Source organism: Bos javanicus, chromosome 17 (assembly GCF_032452875.1).
Source record: "Bos javanicus breed banteng chromosome 17, ARS-OSU_banteng_1.0, whole genome shotgun sequence".
Lineage (NCBI taxonomy): Eukaryota > Metazoa > Chordata > Mammalia > Artiodactyla > Bovidae > Bos > Bos javanicus.
In genome coordinates, this window is record NC_083884.1 from 72,140,826 (window position 1) to 72,162,106 (window position 21,281).

Here is a 21,281-nt window from a genome sequence, read left to right on the forward strand (position 1 = left end):
CCCCGGGCAGTGCTGGGTGGCACCCCCGCTCCACCAGCCGCTGACCTGCTCTCGACTGTGCAAGCTGCCGAGTGTCTGGGCGTCCCCGAGGAAGGCTTTGTCCCCCTACCCGGCCGCCAAGGGAGGAGGAGACCCGCGCCCTGCAGCGGCGGCCGCCAGGGGGCAGCAGAGGTCGGCCCCGCCCGCCCGGGCCTGACTGCGCCTGCGCCGCGGCCGCACGGGAAGTGGGCGGGGCCGGCCGGAGGCGGAGTGGGCGGGGCCAGACGGACGGGAAGTGGGCGGGGCCGGCCGGAGCGGCGGCCAGGCGGGCGCCGGGCGGCGGAGCGGCGGAGGGTGAGGCCGGTAGGGATCTGGGGGGCGCGGGCCGCGGGGCTGGGGGGCTGACGGCAGGGGTGCGCCGGCGGGGGCAGAAGGGCAGGCTGGGGGGCCGCGAGGGGCTGGGGGCTGCAGGGCGGGGACCTCGGGGTCGGGGGCCCGGGGCGGGCCTGGGGGCTGCGCGCCCGGGGGTGCGGCGGGGAGCTCCGAGCCGAGCCGGGGCGCGCGGTGAAGGGCCGAGGCGCAACGCGCCCGCTTGCCCGGGGTCCCGCGCTCCCCTCCGCACCCCTGGCCCAGACCCCTACCCCAGCAAGCCCCCCGCACCTTTGCCGGGCCGCAGCTGCCGCCCCAGCGCCCCCCCGTCCCCCCCCCTCCCCGATCCGGGCCCGGCCCGGAGTGTATCCGAGTGTTTCCGTTTCCACCCAGCGCTCGGGCTGCGTTCAGTGGCGTTAGCCAGACGCGTGTGCGATGGAACCCCAGGCTCAGGCCCCGCGCTGCAGCTGTGCGGCTTCAGCCCGGCCCCTCAGCCTCTCTGTGCAGCAGGGGAGTGGCAGCTGGCCGTAGTAGGGGTCTTCGTGCCAGGCCTAACAGCGCCAGGCCCTCCCGACGGTGCTGGCCCCTGCCCTGCAGCCTGGCACCCAGCGGGGACCGTGCCCTTAGTGACACGTGCTGGGTGACACACGTCCTCTTGACATACCCTGGGGCAGGCTCCGAGGGCGAGCTGTGCCCCCCGGGGCCGCAGGACGTAGAACTGGAGGCTCATTTCTGCCTTTCCTGCCATATCCGGCCGATGGTCACATTTCAAGTCTTTTTCTCCTGCCACTGAGCTGGGAATAACAAAGGCCGGGATGACCCCACCTGATCCCGGCTTGGCCGTTTCCTGCCTGTGCGGCCTCCGTGGGGGTTTGCTGACCCTCCCGGAGCCTGTTTCTTCACTGCAGAGTGGCTGAGTCCAGGCTTGTAGTCAGCACAGTCGTGAGAGGTAAACAGGACGCAGGCCGCTAGGCCAACCTCCGTAGGTTCATTCCTAGAATTCCTTTCTGATGTGGCCCGAAGCCAGCACTGTCTGTAGGACCTGTCTGCTGCCCACCATGTTCCACTGAGTGTCTTAGCTTCCTCTTTTAAGGGGCCAGGCCTCAGGCCGCACCTGCGGAGGGTGTTGGGAGGAAGCTGACACCCGCCTCTCCACCCTCATGTTGCCAGCAGCTGTGTTCAAAGGGGCCTCGCATAGAGGGTGCTGCTACACCCGGAGACCCGGTGGGGGTGGTGGGGGACAGGCTACAGTCTCATGAGAAGTCAGTCCTGTGAAAGCGTGTTTGCACAGCATGAGTGTGCTTCGTGCGGCAGAACCGTGCGCTTGAAACGAGTAGAGGATGAGCTGCAGTCGTGTGTTGCTGCTTAGTTGCTCAGTCGTGTCTCGCTCTCTGCGACCCCGTGGACTGGAGCTCGCCAGGCTCCTCTGTCCAGGGGGATTCTCCAGGCAAGAATACTGCAGTGGGTTGCTATTTCCTTTTCCAAGGAATCTTCCCAACCCAGGGATCGAATCCTCGTCCCCTGCATTGACAGGTGGATTCTTTTCCACTGAGCCATCAGGGAAACCCACACTTAAAATGAACAAAATGATAAATCCTGTGTTATGTATACTTTCCTTGGGCTTCCCAGGTGGGACTAGTGGCAAGGAATCCATGTACCAATGCAGGAGACACAAGAGATGCGGGTTCGACCCGCATCAGGAAGATCCTCTGGAGCAGGAAGTGGCAACCCACTCCAGGATCCTTGCCCGGAAGGTTCCATAGACAGAAGAGCCTGGCGGGCTACAGTCCATGGGGCCACAGAGTCAGACTTGACGGAGCATACACATTGCTTTACCTTAAATGTATTAAAAACAAGAAAATATACACATAGGAAAAGATCTGGAAAGGTTTCCACCGTACTCTTCCCATTGGCTGTTTATGAATGAAAAAATAAGACTCTCCACTTACAGAAAAGTTTGCAGCAATGAAGACGATGCTTTTGTAACAGTGGTGCAGTTTTCCCTTCCTAAGGCTCTCTTTCTCTTTTCCCTCCTGTTGGGAAATCAAGCAGGAGGCCACAAGTAGCTGCCTTGTCTATGTGGTGGAGAAAAACCCAGGCTTACAAATATGCGAGTTGAGCTTCTAAATCAAGATGGCTAAACTAGAGGAAAGTAGATATTTTAAATGGAAAAAGGAAAAGAAAAACGGACTTTGACAAGTCAGGTGTGAGCAGAAGGGCTGTAGAACCCTGAAGACTTTGTGGGGCTCTCGGCCAAGGTGGGGCAGAGCGCGCGGGTCTCGGGGTCTCGGGCGCAGAGATGAGGGAGGGGTCTGGGAGTGGCCAGCCCCCGAGGTCAGCAGCCCCCGAGGAGTGGGCTGGGAGCCAGGCCCGTAGCTGGCTCGGCCCTTTCTCTGCCGCATCTGGGCGGTGAGAGGAGGGGCCAGCGGCCCCTGAGGGGCCCGCACCGCGCTGGTCCCCTGCGGGTGTTAGGCGGCAGCGTCGTTATTTCCACTGCAAGCGGAGCCTGGGGGGCCTCATGGCAAGAGCGAGAGGGCCTGGCCACGGGCCACGCTGGGCCAGACGGGTCGAGCGGCCCAGGGTCCCTCCCTCGCCCCCTGCAGGTCCTCAGGCCCGGGTCCTGCCCCGGCCTCTCACCAGCCCCTCCCACCGGTGCTCACACTCGGCCTGGCCCTGCCGCGTCCTGCCGGCCTGCTGAGCGGTGACCAGGCTCCGTCCTCACCGACCAGCTCCTTGGGTGGTCCCGGGAGAGCCCAGGGCCCCGGCCCACCCTCCAGGGATGCCTCCCTCCTGCCGTCTCTCGACCTGGGCTCCCGTTGGCATGGGACGCGCCCTGGATCCCGGAGCCGGTCGAGAAGAGCATGGACAGGAAGGAGACCGCCCCGTCCCTTACCCCGGGCGTCCCGGGGAAGGCTGCGCCGCGTCCTGCTCCTTTCCGGCCCTTTGTCCTGCCGGGTGCTGTGAAAGCAAAGCTGGGGTGCTGGTAATGCCCACCTGCCCCTCCGAGGAGAGTCGCCAGCCAGCACCCCACAGGGGAAGGGGCGCTGGGCACAGAGCGGAGCCCGGGCTCAGCTGCTGCAGAGGGGAGTGGGCTCCAGGCCCAGGGAACAGCGTCTCCAGGCCAGGCCCCCAAACACCCCCAAGGCCGCCCTGGCAGCGAGGTGGAAGGTGAAGGTTCCGGATCGCCACTGTGTGCCGCCCTCCAGTCCTGGGAGGTTTGCGAGCGGCTGTCTCCTGTTTGACCCTGATCACACAACTCACGAGCGATTTCAGGGCTTGGAATTGCAGGGAGCCGGGCCTGCGCCACTGCGTGGTGCTCTCGCTTCTGCCCCGTGTGCTCTCTGGGCCGGGGGCTGCGTTGTGATCCCTCATTGTCAGCAGATGGGGGCTGACTGTGAGCGTGAGCCTGTCCCCAGACCCTCCTCTCCTTGAATACGAAAGGGCGTTGAGCCTGTCCCCAGAACCTCCTCTCCTTGAATACGAAAGGGCGTTGAGCCTGTCCCCAGAACCTCCTCTCCTTGAATACGAAAGGGCGTTGAGCCTGTCCCCAGAACCTCCTCTCCTTGAATACGAAAGGGCGTTGAGCCTGTCCCCAGAACCTCCTCTCCTTGAATACGAAAGGGCGTTGAGCCTGTCCCCAGAACCTTCTCTCCTTAAATACGAAAGGGCGTTGTAAGTCATGCCTTCGTGTTTCTCCTAAAGACACATGTCTCTACGCAAGGACAGAGACAGCGCCATAGAACGGACGTGCGTGTCAGTCGCTCAGTCGTGTCCAGCTCTCTGTGACCCCATGGACTGTAGCCTCTGTCCATGGAGTTCTCCAGGCAAGACCGCTGGACTGGGTTGCCATTTCCTGCTCCATGTGTTTCTTAACTTACCTCTCTTTGCCCCCGAGACCCTCCGCTCATCACCCGTCTTGCTTCCCTTCCCCCAAGCCCACACCCACCCGTCCTTCCCAGAGACTCATGCAGAGTTAGGAGCTCTGATCCTCAGAGGGTTGGGGGCCCCCGGGTCCCCCATCCTCCAGCCATTCAAAGCCCAGGACAGTTGGGATGTTTGGGGACACTTACCCCGTGCTCAAGCCCTTTAAGCCTCAGGAGGCCTGGCACTCCTCCTGGGAGGACGGAAGGCCTGACCACCTCCCGCAGGCCCCGAGTGTCCTGGGGGAGCCTTCTGCTGCACCACGGGGCTGCCTCTGGCGGCCGCCGGGGCACATGGACCCCCTGCACAGGCCACAGGCCGCGTCCGCCTGCCTCCGGGCCCTGGCCCCAGCCCCACTCCTGCCTGCCTCTGACCTCTCAGGCTGTTCTCTGCCAGGAGCACGCCTTCTGCTTCCAGCCGGGATCCCTCTGCACCACACCCACACCCGGGTCTGTCTCCAGAAGCCACCCGTCTAGGCCCCTCAGATCCCCCATCAGGGTTTGTCCCTCCCACATGGGCCTCAGAACTAACTGCGTGCGAGGGTGGGTGGCCCTGCCCTTCCGCCTGGAGCCCCGGTCTTGGTGTGGCCCCGGCTTCCAAGGGGAAGCAGGGAAAAGTGGGCACTCAGTGCTGCAGGGTGTGGGCACGGTCACCCCCAGCCCCGGGCGCTGACCCTCGCGTCTCCCTGCAGAGAGAAGACCGAGGACCCCGGCAGCAGCTCCCCTGCCCCCCCGATGCCCTGGGCATGGCCTCGGGGGCCCCACAACAGAACGGCCAGACGGCAGAGGAGACCCCCGGCTTCCTGGACACGCTCCTCCGCGACTTCCCGGCTCCACTGAGCCCAGAGAGCCCCTTGCCATGGAAGGTGCCAGGGCCGGTGCTGACCCTCGAGGAGGCGGAGGGCGAGCTGGCCGAGGTGGCGATGGGCTTCCTGAGCAGCCGGTGAGTGGTGTGGGTGCGGGATGGGGACCCAGGGGTGGGGCAGGGGCAGGGGACCGGGAGCCCAACAGGCACCCAGGGGCAGGGAGAGGGACCCAGGGGCGGGGGGGCGGGGGAGGGCCAGGACCATGACTCCCACCCTGTCGGCTTCACTCGCACCTTCCTCTCCTGCCGATCATGTTGCACATGGGAATCCCCCCACCACCAGCCACCTTGGTTTCCTGGGGCTGCAGCCTGCGGGGTGGGGGTCTTTGATCAACGCGAGGGCCTTGTCTGCGCACCCAGGCGGCCGGCAGTTAGGGCCGCCCCGACCTTGGTCTCAGCTGCGAGTGCAGCCCGGCCCCACGTGCGACCTGGCCCGTCGGCACGTGCCCAGCCCGGCCGTGAGTGCGCTGGGGCCCTCGTCTGTGCCTCTCTCCCTGTGAAGGCGCCCGTCCCGTGGGGCTGGGGGCCCTGCCCCCATGTGCCCCGTCCCCCACCTGCCGAGGCCTTGCTCCCCGGCAGGCTCCCCTCTGACCGGGGGCCTCGGCGGGTCTTCCCAGGGGATTCAGTCCATCCCCTCGTGGGTACTGGCGCGAAGTCACCTTTCTGTCCCCTCACAGACGGGGCGGCAGAGGCTCAGAGGCTGGCCCAAGGCCACGCTGTCCCCCAGCCACCCAGACCCGAGTGGCGGTGGCCGCGTCCCCACTGCCTAGGCCACGAAGATGAGGTCAGAGGGACGTGAGCAGCTTAGCGGGAGTCAGGGAAACCGAGAGCCACGGGCCACCCAAGGAGAGGGTCGTGGGTGGGGCTGGGGGACAAGGCAGCCTCAGAGCCTCATCCCTCCCAGAGGCCTCACCCATCACTGTTCACCCCCAGTGCTGGCGTTCGGCGTCCTTGGAGGCAGGCCAGCTCCTGCCCTGCAGCCCCAGTGACTGCCGGGAGGGGCCCGAGGCCTGTCCAGTCGGCCGCGGGGGCATGATGGCCGCGGGTCCGAAAGTGGGTGGCCTGTCTGTCTGTGTGGTGCATGCAGAGGGTGAGGCTGGCTGCTCTTACTTTGGGGAACTAGTTCAGAGGCACACCAGGGGAGCTGAGCGGGCCTGGGGCTGGCTGAGGCCACACTGGGGCTTGGGGGACTGGACGGGGGGCGAGACGAGGGGCCGGGCACCACAGTGGCACTTGGGGAGTGGAAGGGATGTTCAAGGGCCCCGAGCCCGCAGCAGCCCCTTGGGCCGCTGTCCCTGCCAGGCCTGAACAGGGCGAGAGGACCCTCCTGCCCAGGGAGGGGCCTGAGCCAGAGACGGGGGTCGGCCCGAGGCGTCCATGCGGGCGGACAGTGCAGGCCTGCAGCTGGTGACGGGTGAGAGGTCGGGGTCACAGCCGCAGAGCTGGCGGTATCTCAGTTCCCGACCAGGGACTGAACCTTCCCCCTCTGCAGGGAGACCACAGAGTCCTAGCGGCCAGACTGCCAGGGAATCCTCCGCCTTGAACAGTCTCCACGTTTTCTGTTGCTTCTGGCTGTGTCGGGTCTCGAGCTGCACAGGCTTTTCTCCGGGTGCAGGAGCGGGGGCTGCTCCTGCTGTGGAACAGGGGCTCCCAGGCGAGCGGGTTCCGGTAGGTGCCCTAGAGCACAGGCCCAGTAGGTGCGCTGACGGGGGCTTCGTTACCCACCCCTGCCGGCGCGCACGAGCTCACGCGCCAGGGACCGAGTCCGCGTCTCCCGCGTGGGCAGGTGGATCCTTTACCGCTGAGCAGCCAGGGACGCCCTTCAAGGACCTTGAAACGCATTACTTTAAAAGTCCTATTTTCCAGCCTTTTTTTGGGGGGCTGCATCATGCGGCCTGTGGGATCTCAGGTCCCCGAACAGGGACAGCACCCAAGCCCCCAGCGGGGAAGGCCCTCCAGCCGTTTGAATGGACTTGCTTTCTGTTGCTCTCGTCGTCCCCAGCCTTTCTTTCCCGTGTGGACACGGCTGTTCCGTGTGTCTCCCGTCTGGCGATCAGCGCCCACCTGCACACCCAGAAGCCCGTGTGCAGGCGCTTGGGCGTCCAGGCCCAAGTGTGCTGGTTGTGAATGGATCCTGCGTGAGAGCCTCCTCCTCCTCCTCCTCGTCAGGGGTCACGTCCCAGGCCCCCGGGCAGGCCGGAACCCGCAGTCACTGAGAGGCAGTTCCATCTCTGCCGCGGGCCTGCGGGCTCCCTGGGAACCCGGCAGGCGGTGGACCGGAGCGGTTCTCGTTTCTTGGGTACCTGGTGCCTGTCGTGAGGCATCCTCGCTGGAGTCTTTGGTGGCCTCGGGGTGCCGGGCGGGGCCCACAGCCAGGCATTGTCCTGTCCCCAAGGCCGGAAGCCACCTCCCTGACCCCCCCACCAGGGCTCCCAGTCGCAGGAAGCCGCTGTGGCCTCGCCCCACACTGGGACCCGGGAGCAGAAGCACAGTTCTCCCCACCGGGAAAGGGGGCCCAGCTCAAGGCAGGAGATCCCCGTGGGGCCAAGGAGCATGCTCCTCAGGTCTCGGCTGGCTGTTTTTCAAAGGCGGGTTCCAGGGGCTGTGCCCCTGAGTCAGCTTCTCATTTTTAAAAAAAAGACGACAGACTCATCCCAGCAGCTCCCTCAGGCCCTCTGCAGACTCACCAGAGATTGCCCAGGGGGACACACCCGCCCAGCCGTCGGGAGGGCCTGGTTCCGCCCAGCACAGTGCCCAGCTGCCCTTGGGTGTGCCTGGCCTCGGGGACAGGCCAGGATGCCAGCCCTGGGACCCAGAGAGCTGGGGCCTTCCATGGTGGGATCCGGTCCCTGAGTCTGGGGGCTGTGCCCGCACGCCCCAGAGCCCATGGTGAGAGTTTCCCATACTGCTTCCTGCTGGCCTCGCTCTCTCCACCCTAGGCCTCCCGGAGCCCTCGTGCAACCCTCTTCTCCTGCCGGGAGGCCTCCTGGCCCCTCCTGCTCCCCACCCTAGCCTGCGCTGACCCTCAGCTCTGCGCAGCCTGTCTGCCCTGGGAAGCAGCCAGCCCGGTCTCGCTTCCCAGACTTGGCTCCAGGTGGCACCCCTGGCATCACCCCACTTCCCCAGCCCCCTTCAGCCGTTCTGCCCCACCCCATTCTCCCGCCCAGACCGCGTGCCCGCGTGCCCCAGGCCGCTTGGCCTCCGGGGAGCCTGAGACGTACGGCGGACCCACCCAGGTCCCTGCCCCACACGGCAGCCCCGTCCCTTCCGGTCCATTGCCAGGCCCGCCCTTCGCGGCGAGGCCAGGCCGGCGTGAAAAAGCCTGGTCAGATGGTGTCACATCCCTTCTCCAGCCACACCAAGGACATGACCCTGTCACCCTGGCAGCTGCCTCCCCAGAGCCCCCTTCCCCAGCTGCCTGGACGGCCTGCTTCCCCCGGGACCCCGTGTGACGGGGGCTCACAGCCCGTGGGTGTGGCACTCCCCGGATTGCTTTCTTGGGGCGGCAACAAAGCACCATGGGCTGGGCAGCCTCAACGACAGCCATGTTTTCCCAAGATTCCGGAGGTCGGGGTCCCGGAGCCGTGTGTCTGCGGGGCCGGTCCCTCTGGCCGTTGCTGGAGGTCCTCAGCTGGAGATCCGCTCACCAGTCTTCGCAGGGTGTCTCCCTGGGGTCTCTGCCCCCGTTTCCCCCTTCAGTAAGGATGCCAGCATGACTGCATCTGCTCCCCTCCCTCCCGGGGGACCTTGTCATAACTGGTAGCTTCTACAACAGCCCAGCTTCCACGCCTGGTCACGTGCCGAGGCGCTGGGCTTAGACTCCGTAACACACACAACTCGATTCGTAGGGCTCCCTGACCCCCAGGGATCCCCAGCTGGTATTGGGGACCAGGAGCTGTCTTGAGGCTGGACGTCAGGCCGTTCGTCCAGTAGACTCAGCTCACACGTCCGTGGGTCCCCCTCCCACCAGCCCCAGCGAGGCACCACCCCGTAAATGGTGTTGCCTGGACGGCCATCCGGCTCCCGAAGGACCTCCCTGAGGGGAAGGGGGCCAGGGTTGTCCCTGGAGTGCGGGGCAGACCCCAGGGTCCCAACTCCTGCAAGGAACGGGCCCCTGACTCCAGGCCCCCGTCCCCAGGAGCGCGCCGCCACCACTCGCCGCCTGCCTGGCCCACGAGGCGGTTTCCCAGCTGCTGCAGTCTGACCTCTCTGAGTTCAGGAAGCTGCCGGAGCAGGAGGAGGAAGACGGGGACAGAGGGGACAGAGCGGAGGAGAAGGCCCCTGTGACACGTGAGTTCCCGCTCCGGGGCCCCAGGGGCTTCGTGGGAAACAGGCTGCGGGGGAGCGTCAGGCCACCTGGCCTCCTTTGCTTTCCCGTTTCACTGGTGGGCAGCGCCGGGCTCATGACAGGGTGGCAGAGTCCAAGCCCCAGGAGAGGCCTCCCCAGCGTGCAGGACGAGCCCGCAGCCTGGGCGGTGGACAGCCTTGTCCGGAGGAGCCCGGGGTGCCTGCAGCCCTCGCGGGCCTGCCCTCCCACCTCTGCGCGACACGGTGGTGACGTGGGAGCCGGCTTCGGGGGCAGCCGCAGGGTCCAGGGGTAGAAAATTGAGAGTCCAGGCCGTGTCTCAGCTGTGAACTTCTGGGAACCCGGCCGGGTGGTGACTCGGGGATCCCTGAGAGCCAGTGCCCTGCTCCCGAGCCTGCAGTCCACACCCGGAGGAGCCCAGCCAGGAGTGAGCCTCCCACCGGGCAGGCCCTGTTTCGCAGGCTCTTCAGTCGCTTTCCTGGTAGTTTTTCCCCCGGGGTGGAGGTCAGCGCAGGTTGCACCAGGACTGCAGCCTTGGGCCAGGCTGTGGGGCGCGTCTGGTGGGCCCACCCTGAGCAGGGCCTGGGCTCCTGCGTGCTCACCAGGCTGGGGAGGGTGCGGGGGTCAGGTGGGATGCCTGCCGGGGACAGGGTGGGTCCCGGGGTCCGGCCCCGGGGAGCAGGCGGCCAGAGCCTCCACAGGTTTCTCCATTTGTGCCCCTGCCCGACCCACTGCTGCTTTGTCCTTGGTTTTAATTGAGACGCAACTGAGCTGTGACGTGTAACGTGAACGCACGGCACGTCGGTTTGCTCCGTTACACGTTACAGGGGTTACCTGGCACCTGCACTGCCTGACGTGATCACTGCCCCCAGCATCAGTGCTACATGCAGGGCACAGGGACACACACGCGGCCTTTTCCCTGGCTCCCTGCCCAGCCGCATTCCAGCCCAGCCCCGCCACGCATTCCTGCCCCAAGGCTGGCAGGCGGGTGATGATAGACCGCCTTTGTCCTCTGCCAAGCCTGCCAGCCAGCCCACAAATGCCCCTGGCCCCTCGGCGGGAAGCCAGCACCACCTGCTGGCGGAAAGGAGCTGGTGCAGCTCACAGCCCAGAGCCAGGCCTGGGGGCTCCGAGGGCCGGGGCAGGGGGGACCGGCTCAGCCGGCCCTGCCCTCCAAGCAGGCCTGGGCCTGCCACGCTCATCAGCTCACCCCTGTCATGGGAGTGGAGTGCAGGCAAGTCTGTCCCTTGAAGCCATTCTTGCAAAACTGGCATTGCTCGGGAGTTCTAAGAACCCCTGCCGGGGGCAGAGGTGTGGCAGGGCGGGGAGAGCCTCTGCCCGCCCCGTCCCAGAGAGCTGGGCCCCACTCTGGGATTCCTGGTGGTGGCTGAGACTCCCACGGTCCCCATGCAGGGGGCCTGGGTCGATTTCCTGGGCGGGGAACTAGATCCCACGTGCAGTAACTGAGACCCAACACAGCCAAAAAAACAAAACCAGCCTCTGGTTGCAGTGGGAAATGGGGAAAGCACCAAACAGTGTCCTTAAGGAAAAGCCTGGCCCGGGACCCCGCCCTGCAGACATCCGCTGCTGAGCTTGTGGGGTCTGTGACTTTCCTGCCTCTGAAATCCTCTGGGCCCACGTGGGTCGGAGGTGTCCACGTTCTCGTGATCAAATGTGGAATTTCCCCTCTGTCTCTCATTTTCACATTTTTTCCCCTTAGTGTTGATTTTTTAAAAAGATTGTGACGGAAGCACTTCGTATGTTTGCAAAGTCGATTTCCGTTCCATCCTTGAACTTGTTAAAATTCAACTTGACCCTCGGGTAGCCGTGGCCCCGGTCGTGAGAACTGCCAGTGAGGACCCCGCATCTTTGTCCCCCAGTGGAAACTGATGAAATAGCACGAGAGGGTCTGGACGTAGCTTCATCCCACACGGATGTCACGTTACCGCTGTGGCCGCCCTGACACCCGCCTGCCCCCACCCTGAGCCCCGACAGCCCCCCATCCCTATGTTCTTATCATTCGAGGATGCAGATAAGTGATGTCACGCACGATGGGCTTTTTCCACTGCGCGGGGTTCCCTGGGGAGTCACCAGGCCTGTGTGCGTCAGGAGCTCCTTCCTTCCTTCCTTCCACTGACCGCTGTCCGGGGTGCTGTGTATGAGAATAACAGATTAATTCTTAGTCCTTCGTTGGGAAAACAGACCGTAATTCACTCTGTGTTTGGATGTATATTGTTTCCATTAATGCACAGTCAGCGGCCCTGTGCTTGTTCTTAAACTTTTTGCGTTTCTGGCTCTTTCCTTTGGGGTGCAGCCGTGCAGTCGGGCAGGGGCTCCCTGTGTGCGTGTGTGTTTCCAAACCAGGCATGTTGTAACTGGCGACACAGGCTGTGAGCGGGGTCCTCAGGCTGCTGTGCCCAGGGGGCCAGGCAGTCAGGCTGATGGACTCCAGGGGTCTTGGGAAGCAGGGGTGGGATCAGGGAGCCCCCAGGGGTCCGCGGGGTTGGCTCCCTAACAGCCCCCGGTCCTGCCCCTCAGTGCTGGACGCCGCGGGCCTGGCGCGGAGCCTCTTCGACCGCCTCTGGCAGGCGTGCGGCCAGTGGCAACAACAGGTGCCCGCAGCGGCCCGGGCCCCGCAGCGGCAGTGGCTGGTCTCCGCGCACGCCATCCGCAACGCCCGCCGCAGGATGGAGGACCGGCATGTGTGCCTCCCCGCCTTCAACCTGCTCTTCGGCCTGGAGGTCAGTGGGGGCCCGGGGTGGGAGGGGACCCTGGTGCCCAGCGGGGCCACCGGCCGGAGCCCAGGCAAGTGGGACGCCCACGGCTGCCGTAAGCACCTGCCCGGCTCTGGGCAGCCGGGCTCATCGTCCCCGCCGCGCTGGGCCGGGGAGGCCCGGGCCCCGCCCACCCGGCCCCCTGCTTGCTGAGCTCTACCCCGGCCCACCCCCCAGAGCCGTCTGGGGCCGCTGCCCTTGTCCACGCGTCCTCCCCAAGACCACCCCCAACCCGCCCCCAGCTCAGCCTGTCTGGTGGCGAGGCCGTGCGGTCCCCCAGCGCCCGGCTCCGCCCAGGCCGTGACCTCGCCCCGCACTCCCCGCCAGGACTCGGTGGACCGCGCCTACTTCGCCGTGTTCGACGGGCACGGAGGAGCGGACGCCGCCAGGTACGCATCCGTGCACGTGCACGCGGTCGCCGCCCGCCGGCCGGAGCTGGCCGCGGACCCCGCGGAGGCCCTCCGCGCGGCCTTCCGCCGCACCGACGAGATGTTCCTCTGGAAGGCCCGGCGAGAGGTGAGTGCGGAGTGGGGCCGCCGGGACAGGCCTCTGCGAGGAAGGCGGCGGAAGGGCCCCTGCCGAAGCCCGCTGGCCAGCGCGTCCCCTTGCTCCTGCCTCAACGGGCCTGTGGCCGGAACCCGCGTGGGGCTCTCTCCAGCAGAGGGTGTGCGGGCCTCACAGGGCGGGCAGCGAGACTGTCTCGTAATCAGGGGCGGCGGGATGACAGGCGCGGGGCTCTTCCTCATGGTTCCCAAGAGGAGACGCCACGCCATGCCAGGGCCACTCGGGAAGCCCCCAGGGTCGGCCAGGGGGCAGAGGCTGGCCAGGGGGCAGACGGCCTGGCTCCCGTGGGCAGGCACCGCGGCTAGCTGAGAATCGGATGGTTTGACTAGACCTAGGGGCTCTGGGCCACGGGGCGGTCCCTAGCCATCAGGGCGGGGAAGATGGCCTGGGCCAGGGACCATGGAAGTGGCTGAGCACCTGGGCTCAGACCGGCTGGCTCCAGCAGCCGGAGCACGTCAGGGGAGACAGTAGCACTCTCTCGGAGTTAGCTCTGGGAGCGAGGGCCCGCTTCAGGGTTCAGAAGGCCCTCGGTTCGTCTCCACATCGTAAAATGCAGAAAACGAAGCACAGGATCAGGGCAGGCAGACCTCAGAGGCCTCGAGGGTTTGGTTCCAGACCACCTCCGCGATGTGCGCGTATGAAGCAAGTCACGTGACTGTCAGGCTCCCGGTGCAGATAAAGGCTGGGTTTGCACTCTGCCCTCATCTGCAAGCAGGCAGCAGCGTCATGTCTGAACACAGCAGGCACCTTAAACAACACCTTGTTGCTAAAAACTCCGTCATCGGAGCCTCCATCGCAGCGTGTGATCTTTCTGCCGTGGTGACGTGAGAGGTGCCTGACCGCAGATCGCTGAGACAGAGCGTAACAAGGTGTTACCGTTCTAGCATGAGAACCACCTCCCCCAGCCCCCCAGGCAGGCCGGCCCGGACTGCGGGTGTCGGCAGCTACACGGACCCACCGTTTGTTTCTGAAAGAAAAAAGGGTGCATCTGGCTCCTGACCTGACTGCCCACCTCCCGTCCCCTCGCACCTCAGGGTCCTCCAAGCCCTCAAGGTGGATGCTAAGATGGTTTTACAGACCTGGAAACAGCCAGGTGGCTCCAGAGGGGGTGTGGGGAAGGGGACACAGTCTGAGCACAGACCCTCAACAAGGCTGGACTTTGCATCTGAACAGAAAAGCTTCCAGGTCCGAGACCCGGGGGTGGGCACCCAGGCACCCAGGAGTGAGAAAGGGTTCCCTGCAGCAGGTGCTTAGCTCAGGCTATGATGATCCAGACTGACCTTTGCTGAGGTGTGATTGACACGTGACAGGCTCCACGTGTGCAGAGTCCCGGCTGGGGGGTGTGGCGCGTGTTTCTGTGCCCGTGCGCCTCTCGCCGTGGTAACAGACGTCCCCGTCACCCCCGAAGTCCTTCCAGCCTTTGTGGTCGCTGCTCCCCGGACCCCCCAGCCGTCCGCTTTCCGACATCGCGGACGGCAGTGTCTGTGCGTGCTGATTTGATTCCCCTCGTGCGTGGGTCCCCGCGTGCGCGGGTCCGTTCCTGTTTGCCCCTGAGCGCCGTTCCGGGGTGGGCATCTGGCCGGTGTGGGCGCGTCCCGGTGGCCTCCTCGCCTCCCTCACCCGCGTGCGCCCTCTCCCTGCAGCGGCTGCAGAGTGGCACCACGGGCGTGTGTGCGCTCATCGCGGGCAACACCCTGCACGTGGCCTGGCTCGGGGACTCCCAGGTTCTCCTGGTGCGGCAGGGCCAGGCAGTGAAGCTGATGGAGCCGCACAGACCCGAGCGGCAGGTAAGGGGGCCCCATCCTCCCGGGGGGCTCCAGGCGCTCCTCCAGAGGGAGGGCGCCCCTCCTCGCTCCAGCAGGTCCCCTAAAGCTGGGCGCGCTGGCCGCCAGGAATCTCACAGAGCTCTTCTTGTCTCAGCGACATGGAGCCCAGAGCTGCAGGACGGAGCTGGGTATCTGCTGGCAGGCGGCCCAGGAGGCAGGGTTAACGCCCAGTCCTCTCCTGCACAGGCGGGGAGCACCGGGCTGTGGGGGAGGCCTCAGGCGGTGGTGGTTGGAGCTGGGAGGGGCCAGGCCTGGGGCAGCGGGCCGGGAGGAGGTGCTGGGGATGCGAACACGCACAGACCCTGCGGCAGGTGCGGCCCAGCAGGCGGCCGGAGGACGGGGAGGGCGGGGGAGCGGAGTCGCTGCTGAGACTCCAGGACACACTTGGCCGGGAGCCTGGCAGCCTCCGGAACAGTGGGGCCGGCAGAGGGCGAGCTGGGGGCCGGGTCGCAGGGAAGCTGTCGGGCAGTTCTGGGGAGGGCCTGCCCGTGAAGGCGAGGGGGGCAAAAAGGAAAGGTCTGGGCTTCAGGGATGCGGAGTCCGGGAGGCCTTGGCACCCAGGAGGGCGGCCACGCCTTTGGCCTGAGGCCCCGGAGCTGGTGGTGGGGTGCTCCCTGGGGTGTGGGGCCTGGAGGGGCTGCAAGACACACACACCCACCCTTGAGTTGGGCAAGGCTGGGGTCGTGGAGCCCCAGGCTCTGCACGGGGGAGGTGGCAGGCAATGGGTGAACCTCCTCAGAAGTGGGAGGCACAGGTGAATGGGCTGGGAGGGCGGGGCCCACGGGAGGACGCGGTGGACAGGGCTCTGGATGAGTGGAGCCGCAGGAACCCACCCCTGGCCAGCAGCTCTGGGCTTGGCCTTGGGGAGGCTGGGGTGGGAGGGCGGCCGGCTGGTGGGGGGCCCGTGCCCCAGGATACCCCGCCTGGACCGGGCAGGGGCAGAGACGGGAGCCGCGGGGCGGGCACGGGGGTGGCTGCAGCCGCGTTGGAGACGCCTCTGCTCTGGGAGCTTCTGGAGGCCGGAGACGGTTTCAGGACCTGAGGCTGGGTCGGGCCTGTGCGGCCCTCTCAGGCCTGGAGCCCCGCGGTGGAGCTTGAGGGAACCAGACCGCGGCGGGGGGTTGCTCAGGGCTCATCCAGGGCCTGTTCAGCGTCACCCAGCCCTGCCCAGGGGCCCGTGACGGGGAGGCACCGTGTCCCTGAGAGACGGCAGTGGAGGGCCCCGCAGCGACCCGGGCCCTAGCTCTCTCTGCTGCTGCGAGCATGTTCCCCAAGCCCAAAAAGCTGCGGGGGACGGGCCGCGCGTCTGCCTTGGCAGCGGCACCGTTGGCCGCGCCTGCGTCAGTGGGGCGGTTTGGGGGGTTTGGCGTGTCTCCCCGCCACATGGTTCCCCGTGCTGCCTCCCCTCGGGCGGCTTGGGCACACCCCTCCACCGCCCGCCAGCCCCCCGGCCCACCCTGGCTGTCTCCGCAGGACGAGAAGGACCGCATTGAGGCACTGGGTGGCTTCGTGTCGCACATGGACTGCTGGAGGGTCAACGGGACCCTGGCTGTGTCCAGAGCCATCGGTAAGGAGGCCAGGGGGTGGGAGGGGGCCCGGCACAGCGGGTGCAGGCGCCTTAGCAGCTTGCCTCCCAGTTAGATAACAGCAGTTTAAGTCACCGTCCTTAAGACAGTCTCTCGGGAGGGTCTGGGGGAAGCTCTTGGCTGCCCGGTGAGGGCTGAAGGTGATCCTTGGGCGGTCTGTAAAGGAGGCTGGCCCATCTTGCTGTGCTCTCCTGCTAGCGAGGCGTCCTCTAGCTTAAAGATGAAGCAGCAGTCCCTCTCCTCCCCTCGGCCTCCAGAGACTGCGGGCTTCTGTCTCCCCCCAGAGCTGAAGAAATGCCTCCCAGCTCTCTCCCCACCCGCCCCCCGGGGGCCCAGCCCCTCCCAGCCCCCTCCTCTCACTGCCCTGCTCTGTCTGCCGCCCAGAGCACTTGGCACAGTCATGAAACTACCTTTTGGCAGTGTGTGCCCTGTGAGCCGCCACGCCTTGGAGGTGGGGTGGCCACAGGCCGGCCAGGGCCTGCAGTCAGGGCGCCAGGCCCTCACCACCCTCCCCACCATCCTCCTCCGGCCCAGGGGACGTCTTCCAGAAGCCCTACGTGTCTGGGGAGGCGGACGCGGCCTCGTGGGAGCTGACGGGCTCCGAGGACTACCTGCTGCTGGCCTGTGACGGCTTCTTCGACGTGGTCCCCCACCAGGAGGTGGCCAGCCTCGTGCGCAGCCAGCTGGCAGGGCCGCAGGGCAGCGGGCTGCGCGTGGCCGAGGAGCTGGTGGCCGCCGCCCGCGAGCGGGGCTCACATGACAACATCACGGTCGTGGTGGTCTTCCTGCGGGACCCCCAGGACCTGCTGGAGCCAGAGCCTGACGCTCCGCGAAGCTAGGAGGCGTGGACTCCCGCCCCCCGACCCCGTGATCCCCCCACAGATGCCTTAGGACCCAGCGGGAGGTGGGCAGGTGATGCCCCCCACGGCCTCGAGAGAGCACCCTCGTGGAGGAAAGCGGTTCCGGAGGGGCCGGGTGGGGCGGGACCCAGGCTGCGGGTGGCGGCCGCAGCCACACCAAAGACACTGGGCATGCATGCCGGGTGGCCGGGCACTGGGGGCCTCGGGCAAGGCTGGGAGCCGCAGATGTTGTCCAGAGTGCCCTGGGCGCCACGCAGAGGTTTCTTATTCCCCCTGACTGCCCATGACCGAGGCTTTGGGGGGTGCCCGGGGCTCCCGGTGCCCAAGTATGAAGGGTGGGCCTCATGGGAAAGAGACGGGGCGCCCACCTGTGACCCCCCTGGTGCCCGCACGTGGCTTGTGCTCCAAGGAGGGGACGCCCAGACAGAGACGCGTGTGTCCCGTCTGTGTTCTTCTCCCAGGGAAGCGTTTCCTTCAGAAGCAGTATTTCAGGTTTGGTCCATGTTCTGTCAGTGCCAAGAGGCTCCGTGGGTCATGTAACTTAAGCAGAGCTCCGCATTTATTTTATTCCCTAGGGAACTTTTAAGTATTGAATTTTTTTTTTTTTTTCTTTTTGTGAGACGCTCCTTTTGCAGTATTACTGAAATTTTTTTCCCCTCAATGAGGATTGAAACACATCCTTTTCCAGGTGGTGTAAATAAGCCGTTCAAGTGCCTTAAACAGCTGTGGGCAATGCTGGGGACGCTGGGCTGGATGGATGCCCGGAGCACGCTGTGGGTTTTTGTTTTTTTAACAAAAGCAGGATTTGTTTTGTCAGAGCGGCGTGATTTTGGGCAGAATTCTCCCCAGCAGAGTTCTTTCTGCTTTTGCACGGCCTGGGCCAGACCTCAGGGCTCCAGAGTTGGGGTGACCGTGGCCCCACCTGCCTCCCCACCCTCCTGGTCCCGTCCCCCAGTCTCTGATCGGACCCCAGGCCAAGGGACCGAGCTCCACCCGACGGCAGGTCCGTGCCGCTGTCTGGGATGTTCCGGAGAGCCTGGTATGTCAGTGGTTGAGTTGGTTTCGTCGGGATGCACGCCCAAGGGGCCCTGGCCACGTTTGGAGGCAGCGGGAGAGCAGAGGGGAGTCTGTGCTCCGGTCCCAGCCTCCACTGCCCTCCTCTGCCCGTCGCCCGCTGGTCCCTGCAGCTCCAGGGCTGCAGGAAGCGCGTGACAGGTTGGCTCGCCCCAAGTTGGTGTGGAGTTGGAAGCGGGGCAGGCGGGGAGTCCTCTGGCCAGAGGACGTAGGATCTTCATGATGGGTGGGGAAGCGTGGCGGGTGACTTGGGTGAGGCTTCAGAGAAGGTCACTGGGGACTGGGCTGTGGGAGGGGCTTAGCGCGGGGGTCCCCAGGCTGCGGGCTGGCGTGGAGGAGGCGGTCAGAGTCCCCCCAGCAGCAGGGCCCAGGAGGCTGCACTAAGGGAGCCCAGGCCCTCCTCACCCAGGGAGGGGGCTGAGAGCCCCTTGTGAGGCCGGCTCCCAGACTCAGCGTTGCCCACCCCAGCCCCCAGCCCTAGCAGCAGGAATGAAGCGTCTGAGCGGGGTCCCGGGCTTGCCGTAGAAGCCTCTTAAGCTAGTCACCGCAGCTCAGAGCTTTGGTGGCCAAGTGAGCAGGTGTTGCTCCGTCTAACCCGGAGGTCCCGCCTTCCGGGAGCCAGAAGCCCCTCGTTGGGCCCTCTTGGCACAGGGCTCGGTCAGCTGGCCTTCAGGTTGGGGAGGGGGGCATTGAGGGGATGCCCCCTGTTCTCCCGCCAAGAGGGGCTGGCCTCCTGCAGCGCCTCGTCGCAGGGCCGTCCCCCCTCAACCTGGACTGGGCATCGTTGGCCTCCTCGAGTCCTGACCCACCGCCCCTTCAGGCCACGGTCTTAAGAGTCCCCCCAGTCGGGGGTGCCGGCCTAGGAACCACGGTCCCCACCTAAGCCCAGCTCTGTCCCTTGGTCACTGTGCGGCCCTGGGCCTCCGTGTCCCCTCGGTAGGGCACGGGGCTGCCCGGGGCTTCGGGGGCAATGGTGCCAGGACTAGCAACCCTCCCCGCCCACAGGGAGGGGTGATTAAGTATTAGTGTCTATTCTTAACATTAAGTGGGTTGGGGAAGAGGCAAGCTACTGATGCCGGCGCCTTCCTTGTGTGGAAGACGGCAGCCGGAGCCCTTGAACCCTGCTTTTACAAGTGGGGCCACTCCACAGCCAGCAGGGGTGGGCAGGCGGGCCCCCTGACGCAGCCCACCCTCAGCGTCCAGACTTGGGAGAGCGGCAGGGGCCAGGCCCCAAGGGAGAGGCGCAGGTTGTCAGTCTGGGGCCCTGAGTTGGCTACCGGTGACCCCTGCCCTCCCCAGGCCAGTGCTCAGGCTCCCCCTCCCCGTCACCCTTGCCCCACAGCCGGAGCTCCACCATGGACTCGGGTGTCCTGGCCACTTCCGCAGTATTCCCAGGGAGGGTGGACAGCTCCACTGCTCCCGGGCCCGGCCCGGCCCTGAGCCAAACAGATCAGGTGGTCCTGGGTGCGATGAGCTGTTGGCTTTGCTTCCAGCTGCAGCCCTGTGGGCACCCCCGGAGGCCTGCGCTCTTCCCCCAAGGCTCCACGGCTTCGCCAAATATGCCTGCAGCCTTGCCAGGGGTTTATCCGTGTGCATGTCGGTGGGCTTCCTGGAAGTGGCGTTCCATGTGAAGGGGTTTGTTCCCAGATGGGGTGGCGGTTTCCCCATCTGAGGGACAAGTCCCGGGGCCCCCATGCTCATGTCAATAAACCACAAGCTCTGAACCCCTCCACCGAGTCCGGAGTCCTACCTTCAGCTTCCTCACCTCCTTGTCCCCCGGCCATCAGGATTGGTTTTGGAAGCTGCTGATGGACGTGGGTTCCATCCCTGGGTCGGGAAGATCCCCTGGAGGAGAAAATGGCAACCCACCCCAATATTCTTGCCTGGAGAATCCCGTGGACGGAGGAGCCTGGTGGACCACACGGGGCCACAGAGTCGGGCATGACAGCACATACGTGCGAGGGGCCATCTAGCGATCCTGCAAAGTGAGCAGGCCACCCTGGAGAACGCTGCCGGCCCCCAGCCCCCCAGACACCAGCCAGCCTGGTTCCTGTCCCTGAGCCCATGGGCCCCAGCAGCAGGAGAGCCGTTCACTGGGGGCCTGTTCCCTGGGTCCTGGGAGGGGGGCGGGGGCGGGCCCCTGGGGAGGCCAAGGCTGGAGACCCTCCACCCTCACACTCAGACGGGAGGTCCCCTGTGCTCTGGCTGAGCTCAGCTCTCGGGATCGTGGGAGGCATCCAGGCTGCCCACATGTGGGGTGCTCAGAGCCAGGGCCCCCAGTGCCGCCTGAGCATCTCAAGATGGGGCGGGAGGTGGTGCTGGTGCTTTGTGGGGAGCCCAGCTGCCCCCACACCACGCCTTTGCCAGCCCTCACCATGGGCCTTGCCGGGCACTCGCGGGTCAGCCCTGAGCTCTCAGTGCCCACCCCCGGCTCCACGGCCCGGGGCAGTGGTCTCCCACCTTCCAAACCAAACCCCCCCAGCAAGGGAGGCAGCTTGATCTGTCTCCATCCCCCGCCGCCACCAAGGGAGGCTGGGGCTCCCAAGCAGCCCACCTACTCAGCCATCTGTCTCGCCCTGCCCGCCCCCTCCGCCTCCTGGCTCCCGGCAGAAAGTGCTGGCAGCCTCCTCCTTAAGCATAGGCTGTCTTGACGGTTCCCTCTTGAGCGGCCTCACATGTCTGAAGCTGGGCTGCGGGCAGATGGGGGACGCTTGCACACGCAGAGACACACACACTCAAAGAGCTGGGGGCCGGCGGGGAGCAGGCACGGTCTTGCACCCACCAGGTCAGGGTTCCAGCCTGGGGGAGCTGCTGACAGCCCCCAGAACCGGGGAGACAGGAAGCCAGTGGGGAGAGCCGGTGATAGCCGGCCCCTGAGGTCCCTTCAGAGGGTTCAGGAGCCCCAGCTGCCCGCCCTGGTTCTGGACCAGTCAGGACAGACCCTCAGCCAGCCCCACCCATAAAGCTGCGCTTCATCCCAGCTCTGCTTCTGGGGCACTCGGGCCTGGATATCGGTGCCCAGGGCCAAGGGGTGCATGCAGACTCCTGGGGGCCAACCCAGCCCTGGTGGGGGTCCCACCAGGTGCCAGGCCGGGGCCCAGGAGGCTGCTCCTGACCACTTCCCCACCGCTCCTCACAGCTCAACTGGAGCACCTGCC

The 21,281-nt window shown here is 66.0% G+C and overlaps 1 protein-coding gene across 2 annotated transcripts; it reads left to right on the forward strand.

The window, feature by feature from the left end:
• The first annotated feature begins 252 nt into the window (after positions 1–252).
• Positions 253–19,851, forward strand: PPM1F (protein phosphatase, Mg2+/Mn2+ dependent 1F). 2 transcript variants are annotated; one of them, XM_061385580.1, is made up of 8 exons: positions 253–333; positions 4,961–5,211; positions 9,272–9,423; positions 11,978–12,180; positions 12,541–12,729; positions 14,421–14,564; positions 16,077–16,170; positions 16,724–19,851. In XM_061385580.1, exons 2-8 carry the CDS (start codon positions 5,015–5,017, stop codon positions 17,026–17,028), a joined length of 1,284 nt encoding a protein of 427 aa, XP_061241564.1. In that variant the 5' UTR covers positions 253–333; positions 4,961–5,014; the 3' UTR covers positions 17,029–19,851. The 2 variants fall into 2 exon arrangements, with proteins under 2 accessions (XP_061241564.1, XP_061241565.1); XM_061385581.1 differs by having other exon boundaries at positions 267–342.
• The last annotated feature ends 1,430 nt before the right edge of the window (positions 19,852–21,281 follow it).